Source organism: Lonchura striata, chromosome 19, assembly GCF_046129695.1.
Source record: "Lonchura striata isolate bLonStr1 chromosome 19, bLonStr1.mat, whole genome shotgun sequence".
Taxonomy (NCBI): domain Eukaryota; kingdom Metazoa; phylum Chordata; class Aves; order Passeriformes; family Estrildidae; genus Lonchura; species Lonchura striata.
Window position 1 is genome coordinate 844749 of NC_134621.1, and position 22752 is coordinate 867500.

General features: G+C 62.8%; 2 protein-coding genes across 2 annotated transcripts; one reads left to right on the plus strand and one right to left on the minus strand.

Moving 5' to 3' along the window:
* Positions 1-9031: 9031 nt before the first annotated feature.
* Positions 9032-12939, plus strand: CCDC42 (coiled-coil domain containing 42). Its single transcript, XM_077787430.1, has 6 exons — positions 9032-9096; positions 9413-9518; positions 10569-10766; positions 11726-11947; positions 12485-12643; positions 12871-12939. The coding sequence occupies exons 1-6, from the start codon at positions 9032-9034 to the stop codon at positions 12937-12939; spliced, it is 819 nt and encodes a 272-aa protein (XP_077643556.1).
* A 1667-nt stretch (positions 12940-14606) lies between these two features.
* LOC116184271 (bMERB domain-containing protein 1-like) lies at positions 14607-21863 on the minus strand. Its single transcript, XM_031506379.2, has 7 exons — positions 21763-21863; positions 17705-17825; positions 16585-16658; positions 16283-16397; positions 16102-16175; positions 15455-15607; positions 14607-14700 (listed from the first exon to the last, which is right to left on the minus strand). The coding sequence occupies exons 1-6, from the start codon at positions 21836-21838 to the stop codon at positions 15489-15491; spliced, it is 579 nt and encodes a 192-aa protein (XP_031362239.2). The 5' UTR covers positions 21839-21863; the 3' UTR covers positions 14607-14700; positions 15455-15488.
* Between the last annotated feature and the right edge of the window lie 889 nt (positions 21864-22752).

Genomic DNA, 22752 nt, shown 5'->3' on the forward strand with positions numbered 1-22752 from the left:
CCTCCCCCGGCCGGGCTGGCTCGGGAGAGGGAGACGGGAGGAGGAGGGAGAGGGAGCGGAGGAGGCGGGGGAGCGGGGAGGTGCCGCTCGGGCGGCCGTGCCCCGGTGTCCCCAGCGTCACCCCGGTACCGCGGCACCGCCCGGCTGACCCAGCCCTCCGCGTGCCCTGTCCCTCCGCGATCCGCGGCTTTCCGGCAGCGCCGTCCCTGCTCCGCGGGAGCTGCCCGGCTGCCCTCAGCATCGCCTCGGGCTGTCCCAGCCTCACTGGGATGCCCCAGTCCTGCCTCCTCCGGCGCTCCGAGCTGGAACAGCGGCACCGCGGGCACCTCTGCCCGTCCACACTGAGCTTTGGGACATGACAGTTCCTCCGCACAGAGACACAAAACGGGAGTTTCCAGCCCAGAGCTGCCGGAGTCCAGAGGCTCTGGCCGCCTCCTGCCCACCCCGCGCTGTTTGGCACCATGCCCTGGTGTCCTCTGGGGTCAGGGAGGTGCAGCAGGACGGCAGAGGAAGGCTCAGGGGGTGCTGGCGGGTGTCACGGTCTCTCCTCCCCGCAGGGCAGGTGTCCTGGGCCGGGGTGTGAGCCCGGGGGTGGTGACAGGATGGTGACTTCCCAAGGGGCACGGGTCGGGCACGGCGCCGTGTGCTGCGCCTGGAGTGATCCCAGCCTAAATCCACCCCGTGCTGCCGATGCTGAGCAGATGGAGGGGGATCAGCCGCCCGTGGGTCCCCAGGGACGGCTCCACCGCGACTGCCCCGGGCTCAGGAGCTGCTTATCCGGAGAGGAGAGAGGATTGAGCCCGGCCGAAGTTTTCTCCCGCCCGTAGCCAGCCCCGGCTGGCACGGGATGTCCCCTGAGAGCCTGGCTGGGGTCACCCCCCGCCCCCTGCCAGCCCCCCGAGGGAGCAGCCGCCTTGCAGGGACTGCAGCTCCCACCCTGGCACCACCCCGGGCTCGCAGCCTTTCCTCCGGGGGATGGGAATGGCGATGGAGCAGCCCCGCCGGGGGTGGTCCCGGCCTGTGGAGCCGATCCAGGCCGGGGGTGCAGCGCAGGGCTCAGGGCAGCCCCTGGCCCCACAGAGCCCCCCAGCACCGTGAGGGCTCCCGGCTCCCAGCCTGCCTGAGGAAAGCTGCTGGCAGCGCGGGGCTCTCGCTGGCCCAGGCACTCGAGGAAAGTCTGGGCTGAGCTGAAATTCCAGCTACAATCCCCCCAAGCTCAGCAGTTTGACTCCTGGCCTGGCTCTGCATCCAGTGCTGAAGTTCATTTCTCAGCATCCTCCTGGCCAGAGCCGTGAAATCCATCAGCCAATGGCGAAAATGCTCCTTTGGGAAAAACATCCCTAATAGCAGGCTCCCTGCCCTTCTGAGGATGACAAACCGTACACAGAGTGTTCCCTGGGGCGCCTGGCAGGCCCCTGGCCCTGCTCCAGCACCACCCACTGCAAAACCCGCTGCAGACCCCAGGAGATGGGAACTGGGATCCGCCGGAGCGCTCCTGTGAGGACGTGGGGCTTTTCCTGGCTGCAGTCTCTGACAGGGGCAGGTTGTGCCTCGTGCAGCGTGGGAAGAATGGGTTTATCTAGAGCAGCTCCCGGCCCACCGAGGAGAAAAGCACTTGTTGTTTCTCTCTGGCCGGTTTTGGCTGCACACTCCAGCCCCGAGCATCCCACGCAAGCCAGGGCTGAGTGCAGGGGGGGGAGAGGGAGCCGGGGCAGGGCTCGTGCTGAGCCCAGGGAGCCAGAAACACAAAGCAGCTCCTTAAGGAAAGTGAGGAAAAGCCTGAAGGAAAGCGAGGGGAGCAGAGAGCCCGGAGGCAGGAGCTGAACTGAGAATTGGATCAGAACCTGGCGTTTGTTAGAGGGGGTGGAAGGGAAGGGAGAGACACAGCCAAGGGAAATGGCTCTAAAATGAGAGAGCAAAACTCAGTCATGTCAAAAACCCCAAACCTGCCAGGACTGGGAAGTATTGGGTGGTGAAAGCATCTTCCCGGGATCTTGTCAGCCCCCCCAGCTGCCCCCTGTGATGCCAGTGCAGGAAATCTGGCAGCACACGTCAGCCAACGGCTGAAAACTGAATCAGGGCCTTTCCAAGCAGGGGCAGAGGCATCCCATAGCTGTCAGTGCACAGCCCCGGCTGGAGCAGGCAGAGGTGCCCTTCCCACGGGAAACTCCTGCTCATTCCAATTTGAGGCAGTCTGCACACCGGAGTGAGCCTCAGGAATGCTCACCGTGTGAATCTGCCTTTCAGTGGCACTGTATTTGTCATCTTCCCTCTTTTTCAGGTCATTCTGAACGTGATGCCTTCCTATTCAGTCTAAATCAAATATTTATCGATGCTGCAGCATCCGGCACCGCTGGGTTGCATCAGCACTTTCTGCCTAAAATGCCTTTTTTGGGATCTCCTGGCTCTCTCCAGCTCCTGCCTCTCAAGCTGCCATTTACAGCTTCTGCTTCAGAGCAAATGTGGGGTGGGCAAAATCTGAGCGTCAAACACAAGGAAAGGATGGAAATTCTTGGTCCCTATGATGGAAAATTCCTTGTTGTTATGGCATGAGCTGCCTGGGACAGCAGACAGCCGGGATGGATAAACATGGAGGGGTTGGGTTGGATTAGGGAAACACGGGACAGGACAGCACTGGGTATGGGCATGAGCTCCTGTGCCAGGGAGGGACTTGGATTTCAGGATAAAATCCTGAATAGATCTGAGCTGAACTGACTCAGGCCCGAGAGAAATCCATTTCCACGCTGCCAAATCATTGTGATAATAATAACAGCAAAAAAAAAGAGAAACCTTCCTCCCTGCTCGCTGTGCTCTGCCCTGGGACAATGTTTGCTTTCTTTGAGCCTCTCCCGCTCTCTTGGCACGGGCTGGGAACATCTGTGCTGTGGAGTGGAAATGTGCTTTCAGCAGCCCCGTCCTGCTCCCGGCCTGGGGGCAGCTGGGGGAGCCCGGGTGGGGCTGGGAGAGCCAGGCTGGCACTGCCCCCTCCCTGCCCCTCCCTGCCCCCTCCCTGCCTGCAGCAGTTCCAGGGCTCAAGGCAGGCAGAGAAATCTCCCCCTCGAAAGCCTCCCTGCTCAGCCTCTGCAGCTGGGATTGAATTATAGATAGCAGAGCGAGTTATTTAGTGCCCCATGAAAGATGCATGGGGCCTGCCTTTTTCGGGAGCCTCTTTGAGGAGGGACAGCACCGAGGCAGGGAAATTCTGCCTCTGCAGGGCTCTGGGCGCGGGCTGATGAATAGAGCTGGCCACGCTCCGTCGGCTCGGAATGGGAGAGCAGCAGATAACCCCGAGCTGCAGAGCTGCTGCGCTTTGTCCGCAGCAATCTCACTCGGGGTTAATGCATCTGTTCCCCCCCGGCTGCTCTGCTGAGCGGGGGTCTCCAGGCTCTCCCACCCTTTATCCCTGCGGGCCAGGACGGGCCGGGAGGAGCGGGGCCGGGATGCACCAGAGCTGAGCAGCGCTTGTGCCTGAAACCCCCGGGCTGCCCGGGGCTCAGATGGGCTGGGGCAGCTCCGAGGGGGGGAAATCAACCCCGGCAGAGCTGCGAGCCTGGCCCAGCCCAGCCCAGCCCGGCCCAGCCCGGCAGCAGCAGCTCGGTTCACTGGGGAGATCCAAACCGGGGTAAATAAACCCAGGGCAGGGGTGCGAGCCCCTTCTGCACCTCCAAACTCTGTCCCCCGGGCAGCTGGCAGTGACAGAGCTCCTTGGGAGCCCTGGGTGGCTCTCACAGGCTCCGTGCCCTCCTCAGTGTCCCGCACGGGCACAGGGGGTGTGCCAGCCTGTCCCACATTCCCGTGGCTGGATCCTGGATCCCAAAGCCTGCAGAACCTGCTGGAGTGTTTATGGCTCAGGGCTCCAAAGGAGGAGAGGCTGGAGTGGCTGAATTCCTGTGCTGAAGCTCCATTAGTGCGAGCAGGGGGTTTTCAGGCAGAAGGAAGAGGATTTGATGGTGTTTGATGGCCAGCAGAGGGGCACAGTCCAAAGGATCCGCCCGTGTGTGCTGCAAGCAGGAAACGCTTCCAGCGACACGTGAGGGAAAACAAGCAATGACACCTCCCAGTGCCTGTCCCCTAGCAGAGCTGTCAGTGCAGGTGGAGAGATAAATCATCCCCATTAACTGAAGCATCTGAGATCCTCAGCATTAGGGGCTGCAGCCTTCTGCTGCGTTGGAATTGATGACAGAATTCTCCCAGGGCTCCAACGCCTGCGAGAGAAATCCTCCACTTGCATCAGCTCCCAGGCTGCTGCCTGCACTGATCTCTGCACAAACAGAACTTGAGAGCTGTTGCTTTTAATCCTAGATGTGATCCTGAGTTAGTAATAAGCACTTCTGCTGCGGGAATCTGGAGGCTGTTTGAAGAATCAGGCCGGGAATGCGAGTGTGCCAGGCTGGAAACTGCCCGGCAGCTTTCGCAGGGGCTGCACTCTCCAGAGCCAGGCCCTGAAGAGTTTAAATTGGACACTGCAAAAGAAGCATCCCTGGGTTCCTTTGAGAACGGGGGTTAAAAGCTTGGCTCCAAAGAGCTTCCTAGTAAATGCCAGGAGCTGGAGCTGAATTTTTCCTTAATCAGGAGCAGACAAATTAAAACAAACACAGAAGACTGAATTTACACAACAAGTCATTCATTAAAGGCAGGGCAGAAGAGGGGGAGGGAGGAGAGAGGAGTGAAAGCCAGAGAGCCTCCAAAAGGGAGCAGATCGAGCCAGGCTGTGCCAGGAGCCAGGAAAGGTGGCAGCACAGCACCAAGGGCTGGAACAACAGCCACGGTGATTCTCAGAAGGGGGGAACCCTTCACGCCGATCTGAACCGAGCAGCGAAATCCCGCTGCCCCTGAGTGAGTCAGACCCACTCTTCAGTGCTGCGGGGGATCTGCTAAATGCATGGCAGGACATACAAAAATGGAGGCTCCTCTAATTGTACAAATGCTTGAGAGTTACCTCAGCTGTAAGAAAAGGATCCCCTGGAGTGGCTGAGGGAGCGGCAGCCCCGCAGCTCTGCTCCAGCTGCTTGTGCAAATCTGGGGAATTCCAGCCCAGGCTGGCAGCACCTGGAATCTGAGAACCCCCAAATGGTTTGGGTTGGAAATTACCTTAGAGCTCATCCAGTGCCACCCCTGCCATGGCAGGGACATCTTGCACTGTCCCAGGCTGCTCCAAGCCCTGTCCAGCCTGGCCTTGGGCATTTCCAGGGATGGAGACCCCACAGCCTCTCTGTTCCAGGGCCTCACCAGCCCTGTAGTAAAGCATTTCTTCCTAATTTCTAATCAAAACCTTCCCTCTTCTGCCTAAGCCTGTTCCTCTTTCCCCACAGGCAGGGGAATCCTCAGACATCCCTTTGATTTCGGCAGGGTGGGCTAATCTCCAGGGGAACTGTGATATTACTCCTTTCCAGCTGAAGCGGGGTCGGTGCCCGGCAGAGTTCAGGGCCCGCAGCAGAAACTGGGCCAGTAACACCAAGGGCTTCAAAAGGCTCTTCACCAGCATCCACTCCCCAGGTTCAGCAGCAAATCCATGGATTTAGCCACAGGCAGTGAACACGATGCCACAGCTCCCCTGGGGAGCTCCCAGAGGTGTCACAGAAGTGACAAGATGAGAGCCCGGGCTGGCTGGAGCCTGCAGGCATTGCCACTTGTTCCTGCAGCCTGCCAGGGTCCTGCAGGAGGGCACTGGGACACAGCCCTGAGAGCAGGAGAGAGGGCAGAGCTAACAGGGAAGGGCAGGGGGAAGATCCTTCCCTGTGTCACCTGCATTCCCTGTGTCCCTGCATCCCTTCTGTTCCCTGTGTCCCCTGTGTCCCCTGCACTCCCTGTGTCCCTGCATTCCCTGCATCCCTTGTGTTCCCTGTGTCCCCTGTGTTCCTCCTGTCCCCTGTGTTCCCTGCATTCCCTCTGTCCCTGTGTCCCCTGTGTTCTTTCTGTTCCCTGTGTCCCTGCATTCCCTGTGTCCCTTGCATTCCCTGCATTCCTTGTGTTCCCTGTGTCCCCTGCATTCCTTCAGAGTGCTCTCGCTGCCCCAGCAGCCAGGCAGCCCCATCGGTGCTGCCAGACCTCTCGTGGATGGAGCACAGAGGCTGTGTAGGAGGTTAAAAATATCTCCATTCATTATTTACTCCTTACGGCAAGAACCCGATGCTTTGAAGTGTGATTATAAATAAAAACACCATCAGAAACCCCGCCTGCCCACCCCTTCCCCTGCAGGAATATTTGCTTTTTGTCCTGCTCTGATCTCCTGTGAACTCTTCCAGCTCACCTCCTTTAAATATCTCTTAATTTTCTTTCAGTGCAAATCAACCCTTTCTGGAAATGCATTTCCAGTGGTGCATCCCCCTTTGCCTCGGCAGCCTTGGAGCTGCTCAGCTATGACGGGGATCAAAAGCAATTTTGTTGTTCATGCCTGTATTCTAGAGCTCGCAGAAATGCACGTACAGATGATTCCACGTAGGTGGAAAAGCAGGAGCATCATCACCACCCCACTAAAGTTCTGCCACTCCTTCTCAAAACACAAACAAAGGAATCTTCAGATCCGCCCGAGGCAATAAACACGTTCTGCATCTGAAGGCAGAGTTCCTTTAAGGTTGACCCGACTTGTTTGCAATAAACATCTCCCCCTCCCCCAGCAGATCTAAACCCTTTCTTTACAGATAAACTCCTCCTGGGGGGCTGTGGAATCCACGTTTGGAGTTTCATGGAGAGCCAGGGGCTCCTAATTCCCAGTGTGAGCAAGGTTTTAGGGATAAAGGGTGATGTTTGTTCCCTAAAACACAGCTTTGGAACGCCCCATCCCCGGCAGTGCCAAGGCCGGGTCGGACTCTGGGGCTTGGAGCAGTGGGAGGTGACCCTGCCATCACTGCTTTGAGGTGCCCTCCAACCCAAACCATTCTGGGATTGTATTTTGCACATAAATTACAACCAAGTGGTGAAAACAACCCCCCAGGAAGGAGGGAAGGAGGGACAGTGCCATCAGGGGGGCTGCAAGTCCCAGCTCCCCTCCAGGAGGGGAAATTCCCTCCCGGGACGCCCCAAAGCCCCTTTGGAGTAGCCAGACCCTGCCGTGCCCAGGGCAGCTCTGCTCTGCAGGGCACCAGAGCGGGCATTTCCCAAACCCACACCTGCTGCTTTTCCAAGGAAAAGCTCAAAGATGCCTATGGAATCACCCAGCTCTGCAGGGGGGAAACAAAACCAACCCTTGGCCCAGGGTTAGCAATTCCAGGGACTAAATTGTGTGGAAAGAAGGATGGATGTTTTGATAAATGCTGTGGGTTTGACTGGAAGAAAGCATCTGCAGAACCCCTCCCGTGGCACTGAAGGCTCTGCTACACCCGGAATTCCTGCCATGGGACACGAAATGTGGCTCCACGAGGAGCTGGTGACAGTGCCGTGACAAGGAGGTGTTTGCGTGCGCAGCAGGTGGGAGGGAATCACTGCACGGAGCTGGGAGAGGGAAATGGGAAGGGTGGAAATGGATCTGACAGTGGTGGGAGATAAAAACGTTGCGGGATCTTCTCCCTGGCTGCAAGGACCCGAGGGATTTCCCATTTCAAGGCTCTGGAAGCTGCACTTGGTGCGAGTGAGGGAAGAGGGCAGGGAGGAAGGCAGGGAGGGGAGAAGGGAGGAAAGGGGAGCGTTTCTCTGCTCCAGAATTCTGGCTTTGAGCAGAAATGGCTGCTTTGGGCAGTGCAGGAGGAGCTGGGGGCACTGCCCGTTACTCCCACCCCATGTCTGCTCCTGTCTCCCTTCACCCCAAATGGGCAGTGACAGAGACAGCTCCCGTGGGAATCAGGTCTGGGAGGCTCCAGCATCGTGTCCCAGCCCACGAAGGGCCTGAGCCTGGGCTGTGTGTGGGTCTGGCGTTGGAGAGAAGGATCAATCACCTGGAAATGCTGATTGTGGCGGGTGTTTTCAGGGGGTGAAGAGGGAAGTCAGATTTGTGAAATGAAATGTATCCAGGAGCAGCAGGCAGGCTCTGCTTCGCTGTTCAGGGTGGTGAAGGGAATGCAGTGATTTAAAACAAGTAGGCTTTAGTCACTTTTAGCAAAAAAAGTTGGGTTTGTTTCCCATTTTTGTCCTGACTTCACCCGAGCCGGAGCACAGTGCCCGCGCTGCCGTGGCCGGGCAGCTGCGGGCTCTGCTCCGGGCTGCTTTTCCAGCAGAGCTCCTTTTCCAGCAGGGCTGCTCCATCCCACGGCCAGGAGATGTCCCCAGCTGCCCGGGATTCCTTGGTGTAACAAAAATGAGTGAGAACTTCAGAGATCCTAAAAGCCTTCTCATTTCTTCTGTTTGTGGAAGTGCTTTGGGGAAGAGCAAGCAAAACTTTATTAAGGCAGCAAATCTGCCTCTTTAGATATTTTTATGCTATAAATTTCATTTTATATATTTTACACGTTGTCTATAAAGCTCAATAAAATGAAATCAATTAAAAACTGAGCAGCTGATTCTTGGCAAAGGGGAAAGCTGAGCCTGGCCCAGAGAGGGAGCCCTGGGCAGAGCTCAGAGCTCAGAGCAGCTCTCAGCCCTCCCTGAGCTGGGCCAGCTCTGGGCTCCAGCCGGGCTTTGGGAAAGGGGCCTGGGGTGCTGGGAAAGGGGATGGGGCTGCCGGGGAGGGCTGGGGAAGGGGATGGGGCTGCCAGGGAGGGCTGGGACACGGGGATGGGGCAGCCAGAGGCCCTGACACACCCCCAGGGCAGCAGAGGGCACAAGGGCCAAATCTGGGCAGAGAAGAAGTGAAGATGAATGAAAAAGAGAAGGGAATGCAAAAATTCCACGCTCTGGGCACAGTGGCCGTCCCCTGATGCCAAGGAGTTCACAGGAGCTGTCACAGTGCCGGGAGGAGCCCCTGGAGCTGTCACAATGGGTGCAGGAACATCTGGAGCTGTCACAGTGCCAGGAGTAGCACTGGAGCTCTCACAATGGTTGGGGGAGCCACAGTGCCTCTCTCCGGGACCGAGAGCAGCCACAGGGCTTGTCCCGGTGGGCTGGAGTAGCCCCGGGGCTCGTGCAGTGCCCCGGGGCTGCCCGGGGCCGGCCAGCAGCGATGGCACACGAGGACGTGAGCTATTACCGGGGGCAGTACCGGAGCAGGCTCCTGCCTCTGCTCAGGTGAGGGATCCTGCAGCCCCCCGCTGTCTGCAGCGCCCCTTCCCTGCCCTGCAGGCTCCCGTCCCTCACCCGTTCCCCTCCCTTTCCCTTTCCCTTTCCCTTTCCCTTTCCCTTTCCCTTTCCCTTTCCCTTTCCCTTTCCCCTTCCCCTTCCCGTCCCTCCCTCCCGCCCTGGCTCTGCCGGGTCCCTGCAGGGAGGGCTGGGGGGCCGCGCTGCCGGGGGGTCCCCGGTGGGGCTGGGGTCCTGCCCAGGGCCGGGGCACGCCCAGCCCCGGAGCATCCCCCGGGATGCGGCGTGAGCTGGGGAACGGCGGCAGGGAGCTGCGGGCGGCGGAGGAGGACTCCAGCAACTCCTTCATCTGCGTCCTGAAGAAGATGAAGGAAGTGCGGCTGGTGGAGGAGGCCGTGCAGGAGACGGAGGAGGTGAGGGAACCGAGAGGGCTCAGGGACACGGCCGGGGGCTCCGGGGGCTCCGGGAGCTCCGGGGGCTCCGGGGGCTCTGGGGGCTCCGGGGGCTCCGGGGGCTCGGGGGGCTCCGGGGGCTCGGGGGACTCCGGGGGCTCGGGGGACTCCGGGGGCTCCAGGGGCTCGGGGGGCTCTGGGGGGCTCCGGGGGCTCGGGGGGCTCCAGGGGCTCCAGGGGCTCGGGGGGCTCCGGGGGGCTCCGGGGGCTCGGGGGGCTCGGGGGGCTCCGGGGGCTCCAGGGGCTCGGGGGGCTCCGGGGGGCTCCGGGGGCTCGGGGGGCTCCGGGGGCTCGGGGGGCTCGGGGGGCTCGGGGGGCTCCAGGGGCTCGGGGGGCTCCAGGGGCTCCGGGGCTCGGGGGGCTCCGGGGGCTCGGGGGGCTCCGGGGGCTCCGGGGCTGGCTCTGGCTGACAGCAGCATCAGCCCCGCTCTGCCGCTGCCAGTCCTTCACCCAGAGCATGGAGGCCCTGGCTGAGCAGTGGAGGGACCTGCACGCCAGGAGGGCCCAGCTGAAAGCACACGTGGTGGCATCGGGGGCGACTGTAAAGGTACACCTGGCACACCTGGCACACCTGGCACACCTGGCACACCTCATACACCAGGCACACCTGGCACACCTCATACATCTGGCACACTTCATACATCTGGCACATCAGCACACCTGGTACACTTCATACACTTCATACACCTGGCACACCTGATACACCTGGCACACCTGGCACACTGCCCCCGCTCCCCCCTCTCCCTGGAAGAGCCCTGGCTCGGCGCTCCCGGCCGTGCCCCCCTGAGGCCGGGGCTGGGGTTTGTGCCCCGGTGAGGAGGGGCTGGTCTGGCAGGCACAGCCCCACCGGGGCTGCCCCCAGGCCTGAGGGACACTGCCAGGGTGGCCCTGGGACACGGAGGGAGTGCTCAGCAGTGCCGGCGTGTCCTGGCAGTGCCCTGGGTGACCCAGCTCTGCCTTCCCGTGCCTCCCTCCCCCTCTGGCTGAGCGTGGTGTGGGAACCCCCCCCAGGAGAAGGAAAGGCTGCGAACCCAAGCTCTGAAGAAAGCCAAAGAAGAGAAAGAGGAGAATTCAAAAAAGGAGAGTGAGGTCTTGAGGGCTAGGATGGAACTGGAAGCCCTGAGGAAACAGCGCCAGAAGCACTCAAAGAAATTGCAGAAGTACTCCCTGTTCAAGAGGTACCTGGAGGATGTGGTGGAGAACTCACAGGTGAGCGTGGACGAGGCTCGGGGACGGCCTCGCCTGGGTTGGACCAGAGGGGACGAAGCAGGGCCAGGGAAATGCACACCTGATCAGAGCCAGAACTCCAGGAGGGCTGGGAAGGGTCCCCTGGCAACCGAGGCGGGCCACAGGGAGCAGGGGCAGGAGGGAACCAGAACAGAGAACTGAGAAAAGGGAACAAAAACCATGAGAAAGGGGAAAGCTCAGCGCTGAGGGCAGCAGGGTCCCCTTGGTGCCACCATTCCAGGTCACACCGGTGGTCTGGCAGAGGTGAGAGCTGCCCAGAGCAGGAGCGGGCGCTTGTGAGGAAAGCTGTGCCTCCTCTCAGGGGTGCTGGGGCACCTCTCCCTGCACCCCTCGTGCTCCTGCTGCTCCCCCGGGCACCCGGAGCTGCTGTGTTTGTCCCAGCGCTGTTCCCCTGGGCACAGCTGTACCACCTCCCTGTGCCACTGCCAGTCCTGGGCCTGGCCCCGGGCACGGCACGGCCCAGGGGACGTGGCTGTGCTCAGGGACAGCAGGACCATGGAGGAGGGAGAACCTTCCAGGGGGGAGCCTTGGCCTGCTCAGGGCAGGGGAACCTGGGCAGGGCAGGGCAGGGCAGGGTGTCCCTGACCCAGGACAGGGTGTCCCTGACCGAGGGCAGGGTGTCCCTGACCCAGGGCAGGGTGTCACCGACCCAGGGCAGGGTGTCCCTGACCCAGGACAGGGTGTCACTGACCCGGGACAGGGTGTCCCTGACCCAGGGCAGGGTGTCACCGACCCAGGGCAGGGTGTCACCGACCCAGGACAGGGTGTCCCTGACCCGGGACAGGGTGTCCCTGACCGAGGGCAGGGTGTCCCTGACCCGGGACAGGGTGTCACCGACCCAGGGCAGGGTGTCCCTGACCCAGGACAGGGTGTCCCTGACCCAGAGCAGGGTGTCCCTGACCCAGGACCCTGTGCTGCAGTTCCATGACATCGATGACCTCATCACCTACTACAAGGCCCTGCTGAGGACACGCAAGGACCTGCTGCAGTCCCAGTGGTGGCAGCGGCAGCTGACGGAGCAGGGCAAGGGCCTGCAGCAGCAGATCAGGGCAGAGAAGGAGGCTGAGATGCTTCAGTGCAAGAACGACCTCCTGCAGCTCAAGGAATCTTTTGAGCAGGCTCAGAGTGACATCCGCCAGTGGGTAAGGAGCTGTGGGGTGTTCACAGGGGCTCTCCAAGGCCTGGGGGCCAGGAGAGGCTTCTCCTGCAGCCAGGGGCTCGTGGCAGAGCCCAGCAGCAGTGTGAGGTGGGGGTGATGCCCGACCCTCGGGGCAGCAGTGTGAGGTGGAGGTGATGCCCGACCCTCAGGGCAGCAGTGTGAGGTGCAGGAGATGCCCGACCCTCAGGGCAGCAGTGTGAGGTGCAGGAGATGCCCGGTCCCATCCCTGCAGGGGCTGCAGGAGGAGGGAGAGCCCGGCTGTGGGACAGGTTTGTCACCAGAGGAGCTGGGGGCAGCCCTGCAGGGAGCTGTCCCTGCTGCGGGGCGGGCACGGGGCTGGCAGGGGACGTGCCAGGGTGGCACTGCAGGGCTGCAGCCCAGCCGGGCTGGCTCCTGGCCCTGCTCCCAGCGCACCGGGCTGCGCCGGCTCCTTCCCAGCCCGGAGGAATCTGGAATTCGGGGTCCAAGCCGGGCTCCCGGGGCTGAAGCAGCTGTGCTGGGACGTGTCTGCTGTCCCCAGGAGGATCGCTGGGCCGAGCTGCAGGACAGGGCTGCCAGGAAGGCCACGGAGCTGAAGTGCCTCACCATGGCCATCCACAGCCTGTTCCAGGCCGCCAGCGTGCAGCTGCAGCCGCAGGGCAGGGTGGCAGCTGGGGACAGCCACAGGCAGCTGGACACGGTAACGCCAGCACGGCCACCCCGGCCAGCAGGACAGGGGTGCAGATCCAGGGTCTGATCCACGGCCAGGCTCTGGTTCCATTCCATTCCCCCACAGAGGCACTCTGGTGCTGCACCTGCTTTCCTGTCCTGTCCCTCACCTTGGGGACATCTGCCCTCCACGGGGGACAGGCTCCCCTCTGCCTCCCGTTCCCACTCCTGCCTGACCCTGCCCTCTCCCCCCCCAAGATCCAGCAGTTCATCCACGACCTCCAGGACTTCACGGAGGACATGAAGGAGCGTGGCCGAGCTCTGTGAGAGCCGCCCTGCCAGCGAGGGAGCAGCAGGGTGGGCAGGGGAAGGGGAGGACGAGAGAACCCCGCAGATACTGCAGACTAAAAAAACAGCAAATATTTTAAGGCATCTCTTCATCTCCTGCTGATCTGCCCTGCTCTTCTGTGAGCCCAAAGACTCAGGAGCAGAAGGGAGAGAAAAGCAGAGGGGAGTGAGCCCTGCTGGCTCTCGGGGCTCCCAGGGGTCTCATGGACACTGACGGTGCCACCAAGAGCTTCTGCCTCACCACAGGGCACAGGGGATGCCGTGCCTCTGTGCCCTGCCTCTCATCCCAGCGGTGACACTGCCCAAGGGACAGGGCCATCCACACCCCTCCTGAGAGGCGACTCAGCTGTCCCTGCCCTGCCACACGGCCACCCACGGCCACCATGGCCACCCACAGCCACCCCCGGCCACCCCCGGCCACCCATGGCCACCCTGACACCCACCTGGGCCCCTCTCTCTGCTGGCAGGAGCTCATGGGATGGGAGCAGCTCTGCCCCTGTCCTGTGAGGGACAGTGGGGACACGGCTGTGCCCAGGGGCTGTGGAGGCCACTGAGGGAAGGGAAGCGAGGCTCAGAGGCAGAAATGGAAGGGTTGGGGGTCTTGTGCAGCAGCAGGAGCTGCTCTGGGGGTTCCAGGGAGCTCCCGAGCCCAGCCTAACCGTCCAGGGTCAGCGTCTGTTCCTCTCTGCCCACCCTGCCCCTGCGGGGTCACAGCTGAGCCAGCTCCTGAGCGACCCCGGGAGGAAAAGCACCGGGAGCTTCCAGCAGAGGTTTATTGGTTTGGGTTGAGATCGATGCGCACGAAGCAGTGTCCCTCCCGAGGGCTGGGCTCCTCTCCCAGCCCCTCCCTCAGTGCCGTGTGCCCGGGGGGCGGCCGCAGGTGGGACAGACGGACAGAGCCTGGTCCTCCTCCTGCCTGCCCTGGCACTGCTCCCAGCCCTGTTCCTGCTCCAGCCCTATTCCCAGCCCTGCTCCTGCTCCTGTCCCTGCTCCCGGCCCTGTTCCCAGCCCTATTCCCAGCCCTGCTCCTGTCCCCTCTCCCAGCCCAGGCTGGCTCGGGGGCAGCTCTGCAGCCCAGGGCTCCCCTGGCTCCCCCTCAGCCCCACCACACTCACTGGCTGGGTCACTCACTGTCCGGGTAAGGCCCTGGCAGGGCAGAGAGGAGCTTTTGGTGTGTGGAACTAAGAAATCCCTGTGGGCCAAGCAAGGCAGCGCTGGAGAACCTCTGGAGTGGCCCAGGACGGGATCAGCTCCAGACGGGATCAGCTCCAGACGGGATCAGCTCCAGGATGAGATCAGCTCCAGGATGAGATCAGCTCCAGGCTGGAACCTCCCATGAACCCTCCCAGGGTGGAGCAGGGTGTTCTCCGGGCAGCAGGGTTTTCATCCCTCAGCCCGGTGTGGGATGCTCTGCCCCGTGCCAGGGGCTCCCTGCTGCTGGCACAGTCTCCAGGCCAAGGTGGGACGTGGTGTCTGCACTGCCAGGGAGGGCCTGGGGCCACCAGGACCTGTGCCAGCCCTGGAGCTGCCCAGCCAGCCTGGAGCCACCAGGAGCTGTGCCAACCCCGGGGCCACCAGGAGCTGTGCCAGCCCGGGGCCACCAGGAGCCGTGCCAGCGCCGGGGCTGCCCGGCCGGCCGGGCGCTCGGTGCTGCTGCAGGGAGCTGTGGGCAGTGACGGGCGCTGGATCTCTCGGAGGAGAGCGGGCAGCGGCTCTGGCTGCAGAGCTGGGGAGCAGAGGCTGCAGGAGGGGAAGCAGGAATCACGGGCACCGTCCCCTGTGCCTCCTTCTCCGGGGCCGTGGAGCCAGCCCTGCCCTGCCCTGCAGAGTGCCCTGCCCTGAGGAGGCTCCCGCTGCCTCTGGGCACACGGAGAGCTGCACGGGCACCAGATCAGTCCTGCCCAGGGCCCGCAGCCCCCGCACCTCTGGCAGCAGCCCCTGCCTCACTCCGAGCCTGTCCAGGGCTCAGGAGCTGCGCTCTGTGCTCGGCACCCGCGGGGTGAAGCCCCCCAAGCTGTCTGGGCCTTGCTGGCCCAAAAGAGCCCCTCCAAATGCCAGGTTGGGCAGCAGGGGCTGGGAGCAGGGCCCTGCACAGGGCAGGGGGCAGCCAGAGCCGGGCACGGCTGCTCCGCTGGGGATCCCCCCAAATCTCTGCCAGCTCCCTCCGGGCTGAGCGGGGAGCCCGGAGCTGCTGGGCAGGCAGCACCTCTGGGGGTGTGCCATGCCCATGGAATTCTGATCATCCTGTCCTGAGCCATTGGCACAGGCTGGGAGCTGCCTGGCACAGCTGGGAACTGCCTGGCACGGCTGGGAACTGCCTGCTTGGCTCAGCTGCCACAGGATTGCCCTGAGCCACTGTCACGGCACAGCCCTGCTCCCAAAATCATGGCTCATCCCTGTGGGGCTCTCCAGGGACACCCAGCCAGCTCCAGGGAAGGGCCAGCACCAAGGAACGCCCTCCTGCCCATCCCAGGTGCCCAGGCTGTGCCCCTACCACGGCCGTGTCCTGTGCTGGGGCTGGCAGTGCCCTACATGACGGAGCAGGTGAAGCCACAGCACTCCTTGAGCAGGGTCAGGCCCGTCTTGGTCACGTAGGGAGCCGAGGTTTGCTGTCCCCTCGATGTCATCCTCTTCTCTTGGACAGGAGCTGCGGGAACAGGAGCCAGGGGCACGGCCTGGGGATGGGGCACAGCCCAGGGACGGGGCACAGCCTGGGGCACAGCCTGGGGATGGGGCACAGCCCGGGGACAGGGCACAGCCTGGGACACAACCTGGGGATGGGGCACAACCTGGGGATGGGGCACAGCCCGGGGATGGGGCACAGCCCGGGGCACAGCCCAGAGAACGTGGTGCCCATCCTGCACCCAGCCAAGGTGTGAGCCAATGTTCAGGGGCCAGATGTGGGCTGGCAGCTCTGAGACCCACCCCCAGCCCCGTTCCCATGGGCCACGCTGGGGAATGCCAGGAGGGAAATGGGTTCCAGGCGTTCCACGCACTGAGCCCGAGCAGCAGCACCCCCTGAGCTGCTCCCCCACCTCCCCGGGCCAGGCAGCCCCCGGCAGTGGAGCCCTGCAGGCAGGGTGCCAGGACAGGGCAGGAGTTCCAGGGGTTCCGTGCAAGCAGGGGCCCCGTGGCACCCACTGGCTCTCTGGAGGTGGCTTTTGGAGAGCTTGCTCTGCAGGAACTCGGCCATTTCCTTGTCCTCTTCCCTTTCCCTGGGACAAAGAATTTGTCACTGCTGGGAAAGGAGCAGCAAGGCCCCCGGAGCAGCAGGACACAGCTCAGAGGATGGGGTGCACAAGCAGGAGCTGAGAGCCGCCACCTGAGACTCTCCAGCTCCACGTCATCCACCAGGAAATCCCGCCTTTCCACCAGCTTGTGGATCTGCTGCACCAGCTCTTCTTCCCTCTGCTTCTCCTCGCTGGATTTCTGGTTCTCTGCAGCACAGGGCCCCATTCACAGCCACAGGGAGCACGTTTCACACCCCCACAGGGGCCACCCCTGCCAAGACCCCGGGGATCCCAGAATCCTGAGGATCCCAGAATCCTGAGGATCCCAGCAGGATCCCAGCAGGATCCCAGCACCCCAGGGCCCCCAGCAGGATCCCAGCACCCTGAGCTTCACCTGGCAGGACCAGGAGGTTCTGGAGCTCCGTTTTCAGCTGGCTGATTTCCTGGCAGAGCTGGATGTCGTCCATCCTGCAGAGACACAAACGGAGCCTCTGAGGGGAGGAGGGAGAGGAGAGGCTCCAGCCGGTGCCAGTTGGGGGGATCCCAGATTTCCCTGCCTGAAGGGAAATGGGAAATGCCAGCCCACTTCATCCCAGAGTTTTCCTGGGGTGTTGGTGCTTGGCAGAGAGAAAGTTCCATCACCTTTAAGATAACAAAGCCTTATCAAAACCTGGCCCATCTGCCAGGCAAGAGCTGCAGCGTTTCTCCCGGTCCCAGAAAATAATCCCAAAGAGCAAAACATGAAAAGAAGTGGGAGCTGCTGCCACAGAAAAGACCTATTTTATGCCACCTTCCTGCAGAATTAAATAAAGGTAGAAACATGAAAGGCTGTGCAGAGCACCAGCAGGCCACAAGGACAACAGAGATTGCTGGGGATTTAAACTGATTTAAATGAAAATGAACAGTCCTGTTGAGAGCTGGATGATTGTTGCATTTAAATGGAAATTAATTCAGGAAAAACTGTTAGGAGGAATAAAAGACAATAAATTCTTTTTTCAATTAGAATTAGGAAGGGTTGCAGGGACAAGCGCCCAGGAGGATCCTGTGGGGCTGGGATTGCCTCCACCCCTGCCAGAGACACCTGTGGCAGCATCAGCCAGAGCCGGGGAGCACCCGGGGCCCAGCGTGGAGCTGCACCTCCCAAGGAATTCCAGAGATTTCCTTTGCCCCAAAGGAGAAGCGTTCGGTGCCTCATGGTTTCCCAGAGCTCAGACCCCCGGGAATGCTGGAATGGTTTCTCTGGCTGGGATGGTTTCCCTGGCTGGGATGGTTTCTCTGGCATTTCCCACATGAAATCTCTGCGCAGAGCCAGGGAAAATGCCCCGTGTGCCCCCGGGGCTGCTGGGCACCACTGCACACAGGGGTCTGGGTGTGAGGGCCTGGAGAGTTTCATTCCAGCACTTGTTGGGTTTTTGGAATGGGAAGAGGGTGGGCAGCGGGCTCAGCCCTGCTGGTCCCGGGGCTGGGACGCTGCTGGCAGGAGGGGCGGGCAGTGCCCGGCCTCTGGCACTCACATGTAGCGCAGCTCCGACTCCCGGCGCACCAGCACCTCCCGGATGCGCTCGATCCGGAACAGCTCTCCCTCGATGTCGTCCATGGTGCTGCTGGAGTCGGCCATGGACACCACCCCGTCCTCTGCAGAAGGAGAGGAGTGGACTGAGCAGCAGGAGAGCAGCAGGGCCCTCGGGGCGGCCCTGGAGCAGCAGCAGTGCTGGCCCTGCTCCCCGAGCCGACAGAGCCCCGAATTCCCGGGGGTCTCCCCTGAGCAGGAGCCCAAGGCAGCCCGAGGGGACCTCAGGAATGTCCCTTTCTTTTCCCAGAGCCATGGAAGCCTCCAGCACATCCAGCACGGAGAGCTGAGCCTGCCCAGCACCTCCTCCTGCAAGGCCAGGAGCAAACCCTGGGCACACAAAGCTCAGAGTGAGGAGCCACAGGAATTCCTCCTGCTGCCCCCCCATTCCACGCTGGATGAGCACCCCCATCCTTCCCAGGCCCCCCGTTCAGCTCCCTCACCCTCTGCAGTGCCGAGGATCACATCCAGCCCCCACAGGGGGAAACTGAAGCAGGAAAGGGAGGATCACCTGCTCAGGGTGAGGGGCAGGAGCTCCACAGCAAGATGTGGGCTAAAGGGGCTGCAGTTGATGTTTTAGAGGGATGGACAGGATGAAAGCCCACCCACCTCCGTCCGTGGCTCTGACCAACAGCTCTGCCTCCCCCACTGTGACTCACACACAGATCCCACTCGTTTGCCCTGGATCACACACAGATCCCACTCGTTTGCTCTGGATCACACACAGATCCCACTCGTTTGCCCTGGATCACACACAGATCCCACTCGTTTGCCCCAGCCTGTCCCGATTTCTCTGGATGCCGTGTGGGTCCCGCAGTGCCTCCCGGGTTTATGGAATAGCTGAGGATTTGCTCCAGGCCGGCTCCTGGCTCGGGTGGCTCTCAGACTGAGCTGTCACAGAGCCGGCAGTGGCACCCTCATCCCATCCCAGCCAGGCTGTGGGACAACATTCCAAACCCTTCCAAACATCCTGGGGGGCTGCCTGCCTTCTCTGAGCCTTCGCAGGACACGTCCCCTTCCTGCAGCCCTGGGACTGTCCCCGTGCAGGAAGAGGGGGTACAGAAAGCACAGAAAGCTGCTCCAGGGGCAGATCTCCAGGCAGGGGTGCTGGGGGTGCAGGGTGTGTGCTCTGGGTGCTCCAAGCAGGAGCCAGGCCAGTGCCGAGGGTGACAGGGCAGGAAGAGACAAACTCCAGGGCACAGGACCGAACACTCTGCACCTCTGTCCTCTCCCCATCACAAAACACTGCTCGGGAAATCATCCCAGACTGGGACACATTGCCAAGTCTTCCAGCAGGGAAGGCTTATTGTGGAAATCCGATGGTTTGGATTCGTGTGAGGGGTTTGGGGAAGAGTTTTCTGCTGTTTCTTGTACGGAAACTCATGGGGGTTTCTCGGAGGTTGTGTCCCTCTGCCCAGGCACGCTGAGCTGATGCCAGGGCACAGCTCCTCGCTCTTTCTCCTTGGGGCTCGGGGCAGCTGTGGGGATAGGGGAGCCTCCAGCAGCCCCTGCCCAGGCTCTGCCCATCCCCTGCCCAGCCCCTCCCTGCCTCCCTCCTGGCACCGTTGCTGAGGGACCGGCCTGTGGCTGCCAGAGCATCACCGTGTGGTTGCTAAGGGACCCGAGCGCGGTTGCTAGGGGACCAGGATGCTGAGGTCCTTCATCCCAGGCATTCTGGGGCTCCGCTATCCCAGCTCCTCTGGCCTGGGATATTTTGAGCAGCTGGGGATGGCCGCAGGAGCCTGCAGCAGATGCTGCCAGATGTGCAGGGACCAGGTCAGGAGTGTCCTGTGACATGGGGACAGAGGGAAGGTCACAGCACGGCCCAGCCGGGGCTCAGCTGGAGGGTGCCAGCCCCTGGCTGTGCCAGCCCCTGGCTGTGCCTTCAGGCGCTGTGGTCAGGTCCTGGCACTCTGCAGCCCTCAGGAATTTCAAGGAGCTGCTCCCCAAAGCAGGCAGTGCTGGATGGGACCTTCGTGTGCCTGGAGCTGCTGAACTCGGGGCAGAAGCAGAGGGAGGGCAGTGCCAGGAGAGAACTCCTGGAAAATGAACCCACAAATGCTGGGAGGGAGCACGTGGAGAAGGGGACACCCAAGGCAGGGTGCTCACTGGGATCAAGCCCACAGTCCAAATCTCCCTTTGGGGATGGACAGGGAGGGACCCCTGTGTGGCCGCACTGCCCTGGGGTCCCTTTGCTCCCACAGCTCGCCCAGAGCAGCACAGCCATGCACAGAACACCCCCAGAAAACCCCACACAGAAAACCCCCCACAGAAAACCCCACATAGAACCCCCACAGAAAACCCCCCACAGAAAACCCCCCACAGAAAACCCCACACAGAAAACCCCCACAGAAAACCCCCACAGAAAACCCCCCACAGAAAACCCCCCATAGAAAACCCCCCACAGAAAACCCCCCAGCACCTGAGGCAAAGGGATCCTGCCTGGCACTGTCTCAGCCTGGCAAACCAAGGAGGGCAAGAAAGCTTTGACAGAAATTTGGAGGTGCTCTAATCATCACAGCCAGCCCAGGGAGGGCTCGCCACTAATGAGGAGTGTAATAGCCAGGGCCTTCCACTCCAGATGGTTTGGGGAAAACATTTGGACAGGCAGCAGCGAGCTGGGATGAGTCACCGCAGCCAGCAGTGCAGGGTGAGCTTCCAGCAATTTTCTTCATGACTAAAGTTGGGATATTGATGGACAGCCCCCAGTGGAGGGGCAGAGCTCTCTGTGGGGCACTCAGCCGTGTTTTCCCCTGCTCCCGAGAGCAGCAGGGACAGGGACATTCAGCCTGTCCCAGTCAGTCCCCATTCCTGAGAGCAGCAGGGACAGGGACATTCAGCCTGAGCAGGACGAGAGGCTCCAGGAGCTCAGCACTGCACAGGCTCGGTCTGAGCTTTCCTGGCGGGGAGCAAGCAGCAGAGCAGCATCCCAAGAGCAGGCAGGGATTGTCACCAGGTTCTTACCTGTCCCGAGGGTCTCACCTGCCCCAAGGTCCCCAGGGGCTGGGAGCTCACAGAACTGCACTGAACCAGCAAAATCACAGGCAGCACAGCCCTGCTCACAGGCACCCATGGGGGTGTCCAGCCCACACCCAGCAGCCTGGGTGCAGTCCCTGGCCCACCCCGATGTCACCCAGCTGCTGGGCCGAGCACTGGGTGATGAAGTACTCAGAGCCCCACGGGATCTGTAGGGGAGGACACACTGCCAGGGAAGGCACAGAGGAAAAGGACCAAAACTTCCCACAGCTCACCCAGGAGCTGAGCAGCTCCGTGGGCACCGCACGGCCCCAGGCAGTGCCCAGCAGGATGCTGGAGCTGGCTGGTCCCTCCTCCCTGCCTCTCCAGCTGCCCGTCCGTGCCCGCTGGGTGCTGGGGGTGAGGGGCAGCAGAGAGGGCCAGCGAAGGGGAGGGGTCGGGGGCTGGCAGGGCAGAGGCATTGCAGGCGCCTCCCTCTGCCCAGCCCAGCACTGCGACCCTTCCTCCCAGCCCAAGGTCGAGGGCTCTGCTCAAGGCAATTCCCCGCTTGGCATCCCCCGCGCTCCTGCTGGAGGAACCGCTCGGAGGGGGACAAAGGCGGTGAGGGGCAGGGCGAGGCCTCCTGTGCCCCGCTCCCAGCCGTGCCAGGGCCGCGCCGGGCAGCAGCAGCGAGATGTGACCGTGCTCTGCCGGTGTGTCCCTCCAGACATCTCCCTGCCGCCACCCTCCCTCCCTCCCAGCCAATTCTCCCCGTCCTTTCTCTCCCCCAGCCACTCCATCCATCCATCATCCATCCATCCATCCATCCATCCATCCATCCATCCCCCACGCGGGGCTCCGGCGGTGCCGGTGCCGGTCCGGGGACCCGGCCGGGCTCCGTTCGCCGGATGAAGCCGCCGGTTCCCCGCCAGTTCCCGGGGCTCGTGTGCCCGGATTGTCCCGGAGCCCGGCGGCGGGGGAAGCCGGGCTCGGGCGGTGCCGCTGCCGGTGCCGGCGCCAGTCTCATCCCGGTCCCGCCGCGCTCACCTGGCCCCGCGCCGGCCGGCGGCCACCGGGGGGATTCCATGGATCCGTAGCGGGGAGAAGCGCGGCTGCTCTCCATCCGCAGCGCCGCGCTCCGCCGGGGCGGGGGCTCCGCCGCTCCCTCCGCTCCGCTCTCACTGTTCCACCGCTCCGATCCCACTGTTCCCTCCGCTCCGCTCTCACTGTTCCACCGCTCCGATCCCACTGTTCCCTCCGCTCCGATCCCACTGTTCCCTCCGCTCCGATCCCACTGTTCCAGCGCTCCCTCCGCTCCGATCCCACTGTTCCACCGCTCCCTCCCGTCCCTGCCCCTGCCTGCAGCCCCGGCCCACCTCCGCTGCCCGGCGGCGCCCGCAGCAGCTGCGCCCCGAGGGGGGAAGGGGCAGCTCTGCCAGCGGCCCCAGGGCCACCCAGAGCCCCGTGCGGAGCTCGCTCCGCCCTGGCCCTGCAGCTGCCCCAGGAGGAGGTTGTGGGTGGCAGAGCTGGCAGCACCCACGAGCAACGGGGTGCCCGCGAACAGCGGCGCCCGGCCGTGCCGGGCAGTACGGGCGGCTGTGGCCGTGGCGCTCCCGGGCTGGCCAAAGCGCTGTCCCTGCTGCGGGGAACGGGGCCGGCACGGGAATGGCCCGGGAATGGCACGGGAATTGCCCGGGTCCGGCACGGGAATGGCCCGGGAATGGCCCGGGACCGGCACGGGAATGGCACGGGAATGGCCCTGGACCGGCACGGGAATGGTACGGGAATGGCACGGGAATGGCACGGGAACGGCACGGGAATGGCCCGGGAATGGCCCGGGTCCGGCACGGGAATGGCACGGGAATGGCACGGGACCGGCACGGGAACGGCCCGGGGCGCTCCCGTCCCGCAGGATCCCGGGCTGGAAGCGCTCGCAGCGCTCCCCCGGCCCAGCCGCCCGCCCAGGCCGGGCAGCGGCGGCTGCGGCTCCGCTGGGCTCGGAGGGCACCGGCCCGAGGCTCGCCCTCACCGGCCCGC

Coding starts and splice junctions, on each gene's coding strand:
- CCDC42 (XM_077787430.1), top strand. CDS start 9,032: ATGGCACACGAGGACGTGAGCTATTACCGGGGGCAGTACCGGAGCAGG. Junction 9,519..10,568: donor CCGTGCAGGAGACGGAGGAG/GTGAGGGAACCG, acceptor AACCCCCCCCAG/GAGAAGGAAAGGCTGCGAAC. Junction 11,948..12,484: donor AGAGTGACATCCGCCAGTGG/GTAAGGAGCTGT, acceptor TGCTGTCCCCAG/GAGGATCGCTGGGCCGAGCT.
- LOC116184271 (XM_031506379.2), bottom strand. CDS start 21,838: ATGGAGAGCAGCCGCGCTTCTCCCCGCTACGGATCCATGGAATCCCCC. Junction 16,398..16,584: donor GAACCTCCTGGTCCTGCCAG/GTGAAGCTCAGG, acceptor CCTGTGCTGCAG/AGAACCAGAAATCCAGCGAG. Junction 16,176..16,282: donor GTGGAGCTGGAGAGTCTCAG/GTGGCGGCTCTC, acceptor TCTTTGTCCCAG/GGAAAGGGAAGAGGACAAGG.